At 47.7% G+C, this 14,860-nt stretch overlaps 1 protein-coding gene across 2 annotated transcripts in view; it reads left to right on the top strand.

The window, feature by feature from the left end:
• Positions 1–14,860, top strand: part of CDCA7L (cell division cycle associated 7 like) — a 33,710-nt gene that overhangs the window by 15,914 nt on the left and 2,936 nt on the right. The window contains exons 2-7 of one of the 2 annotated variants that reach the window (XM_080663817.1): positions 6,180–6,320; positions 9,975–10,112; positions 11,440–11,817; positions 12,931–13,002; positions 13,095–13,265; positions 14,020–14,145. In XM_080663817.1, coding sequence (XP_080519943.1) covers positions 6,180–6,320; positions 9,975–10,112; positions 11,440–11,817; positions 12,931–13,002; positions 13,095–13,265; positions 14,020–14,145 — 1,026 coding nt within the window. The remainder of the gene's footprint in view (positions 1–6,179; positions 6,321–9,974; positions 10,113–11,439; positions 11,818–12,930; positions 13,003–13,094; positions 13,266–14,019; positions 14,146–14,860) is intronic. The other variant, XM_080663818.1, reaches the window with a different exon arrangement.

The raw sequence follows: 14,860 nt of genomic DNA, 5'->3' as shown, positions 1-14,860 counted from the left end.
TAGGGGTGGTCACAGCTGCGTGCATTGAGTTAGGCTGCGTTTTGCCCCTTTGGAATGAGGGGAGTTGCTTCAGCTGATGGATGAGGTCCTGCCTCACTCTGATAATCCTTGGTTTTATGATCCTCTTAACTCTTAATAGTTAGCATATCCCCTCACTCTGAGTTCATCCACATTTTCTGGCAACCTTTAAATTCAGTGTATATACTTCTCCTCTCCCCTCCCGCCCCAGCTGACTCTCCTATTTCAGATGTACATGTCCAAATTGCTGTTCTGAAACCTTTTGTTTGTCCTGTCAGTTCTGTGTAAGGGTATTTGTCTTGTTACATCCTCCCCTGTCCTTGAACGTGCCCTTGAAAATTGACAAAACATTGCTAGGTTGCTAGATGAGAATGATTCTTAATTCCCATTTCTTTCTTTACTTAGGCAGGTTGAAGACTTTTAAAATGTTTTGAGCCTCTTCTGTGTTCCCTTTTCAGGTGAATTTTCTTTGTTTTACCTATTTTATCCGTGTGACTCTTACTTGGTACATTTATTTTGTATGAACTTTTCAGTAACATGAATAACTTGTCATATTAGTGGTGGATCTTTTTCCCTAACATTTTTTTTCTTCCTAAATTTCGTGTTTGTTTTTTTTTTCTTTGAAGAAGTTTTGAATTGTTATTGTCTTCCATTTTGATCTCCTTTATGTTGATGCTTAAAGTCCTACCCATCCAGAGGCCAGCTGCATATTCACATTAATTAGTTTCTTCTTTGTGACCATCTGGTTTATAGTATCAAGAGAGAAGCAAAATGGACTGTTTTAGCGTCCTCCAATAGCCATTTTGGCCTACACTTATTGATAACATCATTTCTTTCCCATTGATTTGTGGTGTTTCCTTTATCAAATTATGACTGTACATGCTGAGATCCAAATCTAGGCAATTCAGATGTTCCACTGTTTCTACATACTTTTTCTTTCTAACTAGGGCTTATTTACAATAAAATCACCCTTTTAGTGTTCAGTTCTATGAATTTTGATAGATGCCTCCACAGTCATCAATCACTCCTCCCTCAGTTTTATCATCCCTTAAAGGTTCCTTCTGACCTCTAGCCCCCCGGCAGCCACTGAGGTTTTTCTGTTCCTATGGTTTTGACCTTCCCAAAATGTCATCTAGGTGGATCAGACACTATGTAACCTTTTTCTTTCCTTTTTTAAAAAAATACATTTTATTGATTTTTTTTTTTACAGAGAGAAAGGGAGAGGGATAGAGAGTTAGAAACATCGATGAGAGAGAAACATCGATCAGCTGCCTCCTGCACACTCCCCACTGGGGATGTGCCCACAACCAAGGTACATGCCCTTGACTGGAATCGAACCCGGGACCCTTGAGTCTGGAGGCTGACGCTCTATCCACTGAGCCAAACCGGTTAGGGCTATGTAACCTTTTTCACTTGGCATAATGCATTTGAGATTTATCCATGTTATTGGGTCTACCAGTAATTAATTTATTTTTATTGCTGAGTAGCATTCCATGGTGTGGATGTACCACAGTTTGTTTATCCACTCCCTAGTTGATGTGAATTGGTTCTGGGTTTGCAAATAAAGCTAATTCCAAGTTTTGTGTGAACCTGAGTTTTCTTTCTCTTGGGTAAATACCTAGGCGTGGGATTGATGGATCGTGTGGTAAGGGTGTGTTTATCTTTATAAGAAACGGCCACATTGTGTTCCAAAGTGGCCCTGGCAGTTCACGAGCGTGCCGGTGGTTCCACATCCTTGTCAGCACTCGGTGTTGTCACGCTTTTTAAGCCATTGCCATAGGGAGGTCGTTGCCTCTCATTACAATTTTAATTTGCATTTCCCTAACGACTGTGGATGTCGAACATCTTTTCCTGTGCTTATGTGCCACGTGAGTCTTTGGTGAAGTGACTGCGCACATCTTTTGCCCATTTTTAAATTGGGTTGTTTGCTTTTATTACTGATTTTGAGAGTTCTTTATATATTCTGGGTATGGGTTCTTTATCAGATAAATGATTTGCAATTTCCAGTTGGTTGGCTTTTCTTGTCATTCTCTTAACTGTGCATTTCGAAGAGCAGACATTCTTAATTTTGATTGTCTATACATTGTAAAAGTCTGCATTATACTTCTGGTATTGTAACTATGAATTCTTTGCCTAACCCAGTGGTCGGCAAACTCATTAGTCAACAGAGCCAAATATCAACAGTACAACGATTGAAATTTCTTTTGAGAGCCAAACTTTTTAAACTTAAACTTCTTCTAACACCACTTCTTCAAAATAGACTCGCCCAGGCCGTGGTATTTTGCGAAAGAGCCAGACTCAAGGGGCCAAAGAGCCGCATGTGGCTCGCGAGCCGCAGTTTGCCGACCACGGGACCCAAGGTTACAACAATTTCCTCCTATTTCTTCTTGAAGTTTTATAGTTTTAGATTTTATATTTTGGTTTGATCCATTTTTAGTATTTTGTTTTGTTTGGTAAATGGTGCAAGGTATATAGGCTTCTATGGACCAACCAGTTTACTCATAAGAGGTTTAAGGAAATGACAGGGTTTATGGTAGGAGGGTATGTGGAACATCCCTTTTCAGTGGGCTGAACAAATGCTTTCTTCTGTGTAAAAGGTCTTTCCCAGTTGCAAGATAGCTCACCCTGCACATTCTGCCATCCTTGCTATCAAAGCTTTAAAAAACAGTAAGGAAAATGAAAAGGTGTGCATAAATTTCCTTTATACTGTTCCTTGGGGCTTAAAGTGGAACTTGTTTCCAGGTGAAATTATATACAGTAGTGTTCCTGGAATAAGAAGCATTTCCTAAAGCTTTATCAAAATCAGCTCTTGAATCAATTGACCTTAAAGAGAATCTCTGGGGTTTTTTTCCTTCAAAAGTTAAATAGATGATAAATATGTTCCTCCTGGCTAGGAAGTGGTATTTTTTAATCAGGAAGAATGGATTTAAATATCATTGAGATATGGGAAAGCCTTCATGTTTTTGTAATCCTCACCTGAGAATATGTTTAATAACTTTTTTCTTTTTAGAGAGAGAGGGGGAAAGGAGGGAGGGAGCGAGGGAAGGCGGGGGAGGGAGAGAGAGGGAGAGAGAAAGAGAGAGAGAGAGAAACATAGATGTGATAGAGAAACATTGATCAGTTGCCTCCCGAACGTGCCCCGACTGGGGATTGAACCTGCAACCTAGGTATGTGTCTGGACCAGGAATTGAACCCACAACGTTTTGGTGTACGCGATGATGCTCCAACCAGCTGAACCACTCAGCCAGAGTGGAAAAGCCTTTAAAAGTTATAGTTTTAAAATATAAAACTTTGCCCTGGCTGGTGCAGCTCAGTTGGTTGGGCCAAGCACCAAAAGGTTGCTTTTCCATTTCCGGTCAGGGCTCAGTTCCTGGTTGGGGGCATGCAGTCGATATGATGCTCTAACATAGATATTTCTTTCTTTCTCCCTCTACCTTCCTCTCTAAAAATCAATAATCATCTTTAAAAAAATTAATGAAATATAAAATTTTAAGTTTATGATACAATCATTATATTCAAAGGCAAATGCTTGATTGAAAAGCCGCTGACACTTGGCATCTATTTCTAGCTTACTAGTCTGTTCATTGAATTTTCATTGAGGCTCAGGCTGGCAGAGGTTAGAATGGAGACCTCGAGGCATTGCTCTGTGTTACTTGAGAAATACTGGAAAGACCTACCGAAGGAGAATGAGGCAGTGACCGGGCAGGATGTGTATGTAGTAGCATAGCTTTGTTGGGATGGGACAAAGCTGGATTCCAGCCAGTTGTGGTTCAGCCAACAGTTTTGTCCCCTGACTTTCTCTTAAATTCTGGGTTTGGAGTCCAGATACCCGGGTTGAGGTGTGGTTCTCCGGCATTAAAACTGAATTCTGGGCAGGTGAGGTGGTGAATCTGAACCTGCCTTAGGTGAAGGGGTTGGGTTCTCAAACCACACGCCCCTCGTAAGTAGCGTGAGAACTGGTGGAGGTCTAGACTTGTCCAGTGAATTGGAAAAGGACTGCGTTTATTTAAGGAAGGAACATTTTTCTCACGTTTTGAAGTTGCCTTTTTTAATTTGTCTCACGTTGCTGAATTTTTAAAAATTGCAGTAAGGTACCCATAAAATTTACCGTCGCAACCACTTTGAAGTAGCATGAAGTGCATTTACATTGTTGTGCACCCTCCAGAAGGTGTGAAACTGAAACTCCACCCATTAAACAATCCCTCCCCATTTCACACTCCTCCCAGCAGCCCCCAGCAACCACTGTTCTGCTTCCAGTGTCTCTAAGTTTGACCTCAGATGAGTGGAACCGTCCAGTGTTTGTTTGTGTGACTGGCTTATTTCACTTAGCATTATGTCCTCAAGATTCACTCATGTAGCATATGACACGATTTCCTTCTTTTAAAAAAATTAGTTGATGCTGCTCATCAATTACTCAGATATGTAAGTACCTCTAAGTATACAGTTTCTATTCTTGGTACTGGAGGGAGACATGGGGAAGAGATGGAGTCTGCTGTCAGTTACCTGTGTAGTAAGGACATGCACACAGATAGCTATTGTGAATTAGGGGAAGTTACATCCCACGAGGAGGAACAGAAAAGGGGCTGGTGTCTCTGTACCTGTTCTGCAGACCAGCGCCTGGGATGGCCCTGGCGCTTGTTAGAAATGCAGACTCCCAGGCCCCACCCCCGCCCCGCTCATTCAGACGGTAGATTAAAACATTTTTTTAATTGAGATGTCATTTACCTCTAACGTTCTATTAGTTTCTGGTGTACAAGATAATTTTTCAATAGTAGTTGTATTTCTTCCCTTTTCCTTTTTTATCCTCACCCAAGGATATGTTTATTGGTTTTAGAGAGGAAAAAGGGACAGAGAGAGACATCGATGTGAGAGCGAAACCCATCAGTTGCCCCCACAGGCACCCCAACGGGATCAAACACGCAGCCTTTTGGTGTACAGGACGACACGCCAAGCAGCTGAGCCACCCAGCCGGGTGGATTTCCTTCCTTTTTAAGGCTGAATACTACTCCGTTGTACGTGTAGAGGACACTTCGTTTATCCATTCATCTGTCCTGGACAGTTGGGTTGCTCCCATTTTGTGGCTTTTGTGAATAGTGCTGCTATGAACAAGGAAGGGCTATTTTTAACTTAAAGTTTTTCTTCTTACTTAATTTTCTTAACACTTCAGTGTCCGGTACTAATATTGCTAGACACTAGTAAGATGTACTATTAGTAATGTTTGAAATGTTGGCGTTTAAAATTTCCTCGGGTGATGTGTGTTGAAATATTGTAGGGTGATGTCTGTAAAGTACTTTGAACGTGACGTGGATTATTAGGTTGTCTCGTATTAAATCACTGTTTTCCTAGGTCAAAAACAGACAAACATCAGCAAGTGCCTGTGGTTCAAACTATTTGTTGAAAGAGAAAGAAAGCAAATGTGGTGACAAACGGGGGTTTCCCTGTGAAGAACACACAGATGTTTGTACCAGTCTTCCACCTTTCTCTGTGTTTGAACTTTCTCAAAATAAGGAGTTGGGAACAAATAGGTAGTCAGCATACAAAAATGATCTCTCGGCAGATACGTGTTGGTGAGGTTAAGTGTGCTGACGACATTCTCGCTGGAAGTAATTGCCTATAGTAGCATTGACATGCCCTTGGAATTCTAAAACTCTACCGTTGATTCAGAGTATAGAGCAGAAGGAAAGCTATTTCACTGTGTGAAACTTCTGAATCAGCGTGGGAAAAAGAACAAAAAAATAAAGAACTGTATACATGGGCATTAAGAAGAGAGGAGCCTGGTAACATCTTACGGAGTCTCTTTTCCATGGATGCCAGTTAAAGACAGATCCACGGTAGGAGAGAAATAGAGTGATCATCGGTTTCTGAGAAACCAATGCCTATTTTCTCAGTTTTTGTCAGGAGATCAAAAATGGCTCCTCTCTAGGCGTGGTCCTGACAGTCTCTGTAAGAAAGGCTACATCTCTGGAATTCGAAGACGTCTTATCCCCATCTCCCTTCCCTTGTTGCCTCAGGTATCAGCCGAAGCACATTTTGCTCAGGATTACTGGGGTCTGCTGGGCAACCAAGGCAGATGGATGAAGTTATGAGATGCTAATTGAACATTTCCCTGTGGTGATAACAACCTCTGGTTTTATCTTTTTTCTGTTTTGAATCCAAAACAGATCCCTAAAGAAGTGGCTGACATCTTTAACGCCCCTAGTGACGATGAAGACTTTGTCGGTTTCCGAGAGGACGTTCCCATGGAAACCCTCTCCTCCGAGGAGAGCTGCGATAGTTTTGACTCACTGGAGTCGGGGAAACAGGTACGGATGCTTCCTTTCAAGGCAGGCGTGTGGGGCCGGAAGCCTGGGTCTTGGTTCAAGTGCCCTTTTCTTTGACCGTGGTCTGAGGTTGGTGATGCTAGTCCATTGCCCAGCATTTTATTTTGTAAGCGTCAGGCCTTCATGTTTCAAGAAACTGGTGAGAGTACCTAGCTCGCTTTTGCTGTTTAAATCCTTTTGTACAGTAAATTATTTTTTAAAATAAAGGGGGCCTCACATGATCCGATCCATTTTCTGTGCAACCTCGGGGCTGCTGCCTGTGGCACGGCTGGATTCAGAGGCCCCCACGCAGCTGGCAGGGGAGGGCTGCCTGGCACAGCCGCACAGCGATGCCCACAACACGCGGGGCAGCCCTGGAATGTGTGGTCACCGTGGGGCAATTGCGTCCCTGCCCCCGCAGCGCGGTTCTGTCCGCACCTCCCTCCTGGAATTGCTGGGGAGAGCATTTTTCTCTCTGTAATCACTTGGATCTGTGGCACACATACGTTACAGTTCTCCGAGAGTTAGATTCCTTAATCATAAATCCTCGTCGGCTGCTTATGGAGGTGTATGTTGTGCCTGAGCAATTGCACGGCCCACCAAAAGATCTAGCCTTTTCTCCTGAAGCAGCCGTGGGCAAACTACGGCCCGCGGGCCGGATCCGGCTGTTCTATCCGGTTCTCTTGCTCTCCCCTCCGCTCCTTTACTTTGAATGTATATTAGTTCACACAAACACTCCATCCATGCTTTGGTTCCGGCCCTCCGGTCCAGTTTAAGAACCCATGGTGGCCCTCGAGTCAAAAAGTTTGCCCACCCCTGTCCTGAGGTCATCGCGGCGCTCAGAATTCCTCATTCTCCCTTGACCACGGTCTCTCATTAAAGGCTGTAAATGAAGCCCACCTGCTTCAACCGGGCACGTGCTGGAAGGGAAGCAGTTCATGCCTCGGCTGGCCTCGGTGGGAGCTGTTCTTTCCCGGGACATGGGCCTCCCTGTCTGTGGGCCTCACCTTACTTGTCTCCCCAGCCTTGGCCCCGCCAGCCCCCTGCTCCCACTCCCCACGTTCTCCCCCTCTCAGTTGCACCTCTTGTTCTTTGTTGTCATCTCCCCTGTGTTTCCTGTCCCCGTTCGTGGGTGTTCTCGAGGCCTTGTCTTCAGACTTTTCACTCAGTGGTCTCGGTCGTTGACCTGGTTTCAGCTGGCACCTTGACGTTTGAAGGCTGGGCTCCTCCCTCCAGCCCCAGAAGTATTTCTGACTGCCAGCCGGGTCGATCCCGATTAGTCAGGGAGATCTGGAACTCACCCTGCCCTCCCCTCCTTGTCTGTCTGGCTTCCCCTGTGCTATCTCTATCTCTGGTGTTCTTGACCTTCTTCCTCTATCTCCCCGACTCCCTTCCAGGAGTTAATCTCTCCTCCATTCCTTCCCTTCTCTTCCCCGTAGCTCTTAGCTCAGCTGTAGAACTGACCAAGGCTCATAACCTATCGCCTAGTATTGATTTTTAAAAATAACCAAGGGTTCCCAGAGAGCCAGGAGCGGTGCGAGGGCTGTAACCTAGAATGCAGCGAGGCCGTGTGGCGTGCGTATTTGCTTCATGCAGACCCACGGTCCAAGCGTTTCCTACACCCTGTGGAGTGAGGAGGATGTGAGCCTTGGCCTTGGTTTAGGGCTGTGGCTCAGTTCTTTTTCTCTGTCAGAACTGGCCGCCAAAGATATTGATTTCTCCCAGGCTGACCACTGCCCTGTGAGGCCAGCTCAAAGGCTAGAAACGCCAGAGGATGGACCGTGGGAACTTGCTGCTGTAAGGCCTGGCCTCTGCAGGCTCCAGGCAGGGACGGTGGGTGTCCGATCCACACTCAGACCCCTTGCCCCAAATCGGCCTGCGGGGGCCGGCTGTGGGCTCTAGGGACCAGATGTTTCCTGCCCTCGGAGATAGCAGGTTCGTGGGAGGGTTCCCCAGGAGCCAGCCACGCACCTTTCTTCCTTCATCATAAATCTTGTCTGCTGCTTCCCCATCCCGCCCCGCCCCCCGACACACTCAGATCCATGTTAACCATCCGAGAGGAGCCGCACGAACTTGTATTCAGTATGTGTGGCAACGCTGAGTTTGGTGTCTCTGAAACACAGTATGAATTTCACTTTCAAGAAATTTCCTGTGTGTGTCTGTGTGTGTGTGTGTGTGTGTGTGTGTGTGTGTGTGTGTGTGTGTTTCCAAGCTACCAACAAAGGAACAAAGTAATTTAGCTCTGATCACACTCACTCCAGTTACCCATAGTAATTCATAGGAGACATTTTTAAGCTTAAAAAGTGCTGGATATAGGCACTTTTCTCTATCTCCTGTAAGTTTTTCCACTTGTCTGTTACATCTATTTTTCTCCCGAGATTACCTGAGCTCAAAGAAGTGTATCATTAAAGTCAGGCAAAGGCATGGGGGCAGATAGAGATTCTCCAACCACACGTGGAGTGAGGAGGGGTCAGCTGCTCCGTTGGGGGTGGGAAGAAGAGGCGTCAGGCACCTGGGGACCCGGTCCCCAGCCCTGGGTGCCAGCATGGAGGCGGCTCCGCGGGGTCTCCTTTCTGAACCACGCTTGCTTTTCCCGTCTCACTTCCAAGCATGCCCTTTAGTTAGGAAGCCCAGTTTTCTTCTTTTCATTAGTTCAAAGGAAAGAAAACGTCTTTATTCGAAGATGACCTCCTTTTTTAAGAGTCAGTTATGTAACAGCTTTCCTTCTGCTCGCTTGCTGCCTGGGCACTCCTGGGGGTCATGGAGGGTGGCAGCGTCCCTCAGTCCCTGTGGCAGTGGGCAAGGGAACCACGGCCCTAGGCTCATTGGTGGGCGGGCGGGGGAGCAGGGTCTCCAGCCCCTTCTTTCCTGCGGAGACCCTGTGGTCTGGGAAAGGCAGGCATGCTCACTGCCTCGGAGGGAAGGCTCTGGGGGGCTGTTAGAGAGGAAGGCCGCGTGGGAGGGAGCCAGGTTTCCCCCACAGCTTCTCCCCATGGCTTTGTGGTTCCGCGGGAAAGCAGGCATTCCTGATGGCCAGCCTGGCAGGAGGAACGGAACGCCACGCCAGCAATGCTTATCGGTCAGACAAGCCGATGGAGGCTGTGGACATTGAGTTTTTGAAATCATTCAATTCGTGGGTTTAAATTTCTGTAAGCTGCAGAAAATGTGTGTGTGTGTGTTTGTGTGCGCACACGCTTATTGTGGTAAAACATGCATAACAAAATTTACCACTGTAACCATTTTTACTTTTAACTTTTGATTGATTTCAGAGAGGAAGGGGGAGGGAGAGAGAATCATTGACCGGCTGCCTCCTGCACGCCCCCTATTGGGGATTGAACCTGCAACCTGGGCATGTGCCCTGACTGGGAATCCAGCTGTGACCACCTGGTTCACAGGTCGACACTCACCCACTGAGCCACCCTGGTTGGGCATTACCACCCTTAAGTGCAGACCAGTTTCCAGTTTCTTGCCAGCGAGACGCTAGGTGGCCTTAGTATGTTCCCGGTGTTGGGCAGCAGACACCGTTATCCATTTCCAGAATGTGCTCACTGTCTCAAACGGGAACACCACTCCCACGAAACGGCTCCCCACGGCCCCGCGCCCCAGGGAACCCCTGTTCTTCTCTCTCTCTCTAATGTGTGTGTGCTTTTAATTTAGCAGGATGTGCGCTTCCGTTCCAAGTACTTCACAGAAGAGCTGAGAAGAATTTTTATAGAGGACACCGACTCGGAGACGGAGGACTTTGAGGGATTTACACAGAGCGACCTGAGTGTAAACAGTAGCCCAGAAGGAAAGGTAATAATGAGGGAGTGTGGGTTGTAATAGCTTCAGTCCTCTTTCTGAATTCCGTTTTTACTTGGAAGAAGTCACTTCACAAAGGGAAAGATTGTACTTGTTCTTACCTGTTTATCTCCAAAGCAATTAACACAGTGCAGATGTTGCCATTCCAGGATGAATCCCTGGTCCCCCAGTCCAGTGGTCGGCAAACTCATTAGTCAACAGAGCCAAATGTCAACAGTACAACGATTGAAATTTCTTTTGAGAGCCAAAAACCGACTTCTGTGCATGGGCCACGAAGTTTCAATCGCACTGTATGTGGGCGCCCGCACATGGTATTTTGTGGAAGAGCCACACTCAAGGGGCCAAAGAGCCGCATGTGGCTCGCGAGCCGCAGTTTGCCGACCACTGCCCCAGCCCATTGTTCTCTGCGGGAAAATCCAATCGTCTCCCCTCCTTTGGAGTTTGGGGGTTGTGTCTCAGGTGTCCCTTAACGGTCCTTATCAAAGACTTGCTTGGGGGGTCTATTTGGGAGTAATAAGGTCTTTAAAGTCATTACTTCTTGTGTGTGAAGTAATGTTCTTGCGTTTGTAGTTAATTTGGCCGAAGTCTTGGAGTCTTCCCTATGCATTTTGACTTGGAAATTTTTTGATGTGCTTTGTGGTGGTGGTTTTGTTTTTTGCAGAGAGAGGGAGTTTAGAGAAACATCGATGTGAGAGCAACATCAATCGGCTGCCTCCTGTACCCCTCCTACTAGGAATCGAGCCTGCAGCCCAGGCATGTGCCCTGACCGGGAATTTAATCGTGACCTCCCGGTTCATAGGTCGACGCTCACAGGCCGGGCTAGCACTCCCATTTCTATCTGAGGACGAGTCTTAGGTCCTGCACACCATTTTCTTTGTTCCCCGTGTTACTTGGCATCCAGACCTGCCACCTTGGCTGTTCCCTGTGCAGGAGCCCAATGTGTAGTGCTTTGCTTCCAGCCCCACGGTCTGAAAGGAACACCGTCGGCCAGTGGCTGAGAATTTGTGTTCCTACTAAGTTCCCAGGTAGTGCAGGTGCTCCTGGGACCACCCTGAGAGGAAGCCCTGATCCAGGCTGTAGACCACAGAGAGAGTCCTCCTTCTAAACTCAGCTCCCTGGGGGCAGGGGGCGGCGAGTACCTGCCCTTGGACTTGATCCAGTACAAACTACTTGAGCCCTGGACTGAAAAGCTCAGAGGAACTGCTAAGAAGAAGGGGGAGCTTTCAGCTATTTAATTCTTTCCTAAAATAAGGTCTGATGCTTTTAAATGTGTCCTTTTGAAAGTCTGTTACAACATCTTTGTTTTTTCTCATTTTGTTAGCTCGAGGGGTCCGATTTGAGCGACGATGGTAGTGAGGCGTCAGTGAGTGAGGAGGAGGGAGAGGACGAAGAAGAAAAGGCCACGCCCAGGAGAAGCAGGCCCAGGAGAAGCAGTATCGGTCTCCGCGTAGCCTTGCAATTCCCCAAGAAACTGGCCAAAACAGCCGACAGAAAGCATTCTCCTGAGCCGTTGTTTTCCAGCTCTTGCTCACAGGACAATACAAAAGCCGTTCTCCGGAGAAAGAAAAGCTGCAGACAAGGGAAGGAAAGGGAAGATTCGGCCTCCGAGCCTGAGGATGACTCCAGGGACGAGGAGGGCCAGGAGAGCTCGGACCCGCTGCTGAAAAGGACCATGAACATCAAGGAGAACAAGGCCATGGTAAGGCCCCACCTGGGGGCGGGCACCTGGGGGCGGGCACGGGGCTCCAGCCAGGCTCACAGACTGCACCCTGCCAGCTCTGCTTCGCTTCTCTTAGGAAATGTGCTCTGGGGACTGTGCATCCCTTTCTCTTTTCCTGAGCCCCGAGTGGTAGTTCCCTCCTGCACTGTTTTTAACCCTGTGCCTTGAGCTCATGCCGCTTCCAGTGTGTGGAGTGGAGTTCTAACTCTCGTGGTTTTGAGCCGAGAGGAGCTGAACCACTGGCTGGCCCGTTCCCGGCAGAAGGAAGCTGTAAACGAGGTGTCGGGAGCCCACTTCGGAGTGGCCGTGGCAGGCCAGGCAGGCGTCTTGCAGCCCAGAAACTGGTCTCCTGGGGTCGCCTGCTGTGGTTTCAGGACAATATCTGGAGGAATGAAACAGGTCTAGGCATCAAAACAAACGGAACTTCATTTTAAAACGTCTTCCCTCGATTAAGGCAACAAAGCGAAATCTGTGTCTAGTTTTTCTGCACGTGGTCAGGGACTGTTGTTAGCGTCATAATTTTAAAAATCCTACCACGCAGAGTCACTTTTAGCATTTTTGGTGTGTGTCTTTAATATTTTCTTTTAAAGAAGGGTCACGTAATGATACTGTATATACAATCTTATATGGCAAATAAGTTACCCAAGAAAATAGAAAGCTTGCTTTCGGGTGGAATTTATCCTAGGACACATTTGTCTTATTATCAGCGAAGGGGAATTTTTAATACCGAGTCTGTCTGCCTGCCTCTTTAAAATAAGAACTAGGTTCTGCCCGACCTTTTAGTGACGCCTATCCATGTGTGTAACCCTAAAACGAAAAAGAATCCTAGTGAAATGGCACGATTGGCATATTAACGGCTGTTACTTGTTCTTGACTTTGTGTTCATTTGGAAATATTTTCGGAATTTTTATTGATGAGAACTTGGGTTTCTTGGAGCTCTCGATGACTGTCAGAATGATCTAGTTCAGCGGTCACCAACGTTTCGGGCCTCACGGACCACCGGTTGGCGTCCACTGAGGACTTGCGGCAAGTGCTGGGTGAGCTAGATGTGGGAATACTTACGTACCACCCTTTCTTTGTTCCGAATGCCAGCTCGCTCAGTTACTGGCCGAATTGAACTCGGTGCCCGACTTCTTCCCGGTACGAACCCCGAGCTCAGCTTCCGTAAGTGGCGCTCCTTTTAATTTATTCCGATTGCCAGGTGGCTTGTTTGCCAGAAGGCACCCAGCTGCACATGTCTCTGCTCTTGTTTTCAGAAGAAGAAAACGGCGAGGCGGGCCTTCTCGGAGGGGCAGATCCCCAGGCGCACGAACCCCACCCGGAGCGCACGGCCGCCTGAGAAGTTCGCCCTGGAGAAGTTCACCGTCTCCGCCGCCCAGTTTGCAGAAGAGTTTTACCGCTTCAGGAGAAGGAAGACAATTAGTGGGGTATTTTTTGACCTTAGTAAACAAATTATTTTGTCGCAGCCAGCGGTCCTCTAACATCACAGTCGCTCCAGGGCTTAAAAGGTCGGAGGTTCTGCCCCAGTCGATCTGCAGCGGCTGAGAATTGGCCGTTTTATGAATTCCCAGGTGGTTCTCGTGCTAACTGCAGGGCCCGGGACCTCTGGTGGAGGCAACGCAGGCCTGGCCGAGGCTCTGGCTAGCTTTGGGGTTTTGCTTGGGGCAGTGGTCGGCAAACTCATTCGTCAACAGAGCCAAATATCAACAGTACGACAATTGAAATTTGAGAGTCGAAAACTGACTTCGGCACATGGGCCACAAAGTTTCAATTGCACTGTACGTGTGCGCCCGCACGTGATATTTTGTGGAAGAGCCACACTCAGGGGCCAAAGAGCCGCATGTGGCTTGCGAGCCGCAGTTTGCCGACCACGGGCTTGGGGGGAAAGAAAGGAAAGTCCTCCTAGCCTCTGTTTTAGGACTGAGGCATTTCAAGTGCCTTCGGGCAGGAGGGAGAAACTCTGGACTCTTCCCATTTGTGGGTTTGGCTGTTCATTGTGGTTCACGTCCCTGTCCTCAGAGTTGCCATGGAAGGAGCCTGACACACCTCAACGAATGCATGATTTCAGGAGGCTAGAAGAGGGACACAGTTAACACTAACTAATGGTGTTAGAACTCTGTAAAATTAAAAAAGTGACCACTCAGCGTATCTGATGCCAGCTTCTGCTTCGTCTCCTCCCAGGGGCGGTGCCAGGGGTACCGGCGGCGGCACCGGGTGTCTTCCTTTCGGCCCGTGGAGGACATCACTGAAGAGGACTTAGAAAACGTCGCCATAACTGTCCGAGATAAAATCTATGACAAAGTTCTGGTAAGTTACACAGGACGACAGTGCACATGATTGGGACTCTCCCTGGGACTCCAAGGCACTGGGATTTGAAATCCGGCATTGTGTGTACACTGTGTCTGGGCTTACGCCCGGACCTCTCCCCGGGGCTCCGAGTGGGCTCTGAATTGGAGAGTCCGCTGTAACTGGGGAAGGGGAGACGGCTCGGAGCAGGAATTCTTATCAGAGGAGAGGTTTGTGTGGAGGGAGGCGGGGGTATCGTTTAGAAAAACATTTATTTATAGTTGTTCTATTTTGAATATCTCTTTTTTTATGTTTTAAACATTGAAAAATATAATGGGCTTTTTGGTTAATAGAACCATAGGAACTACAGTTGGAGAGACTCTTTGGGAGGAGGTGGGTTAAAAGTTGCTCTCGGTGGTAAGCTTTGTTTTAGGTTGGGAGTGGGACAGCTGTCGCAGGCAGTGCTAAAATGTGAGGCTGTCCCAGTCACCAGGATCCAGGTTGGAGCTGAGCGATGCTGTTGGGGCGCATGGCACTTGTCATCGGTCCCCCTTCGTGGGCCCTGCCCCTCCTGCTCTCCCTCCCGTCTCTCTGGTCATTTCATTTCTTCCAGGCTCCCTGCTCCGTCTCATCTGCCCTAATAGCTTCTGTGGCCCAGAACTAAAAGTGCGTACCGGCTGCCGAGGTGCCATGGTCTGCTTGCCTCTAGGAGAGGGCCACGTGCACAACAGCGTGG

The sequence above is a fragment of the Plecotus auritus genome (genome assembly GCF_963455305.1).
Source record: "Plecotus auritus genome assembly, chromosome: 4".
Taxonomy (NCBI): domain Eukaryota; kingdom Metazoa; phylum Chordata; class Mammalia; order Chiroptera; family Vespertilionidae; genus Plecotus; species Plecotus auritus.
Note: the sequence above shows the minus strand (reverse complement) of the source record. Positions and strands in the feature narration are given on the sequence as shown.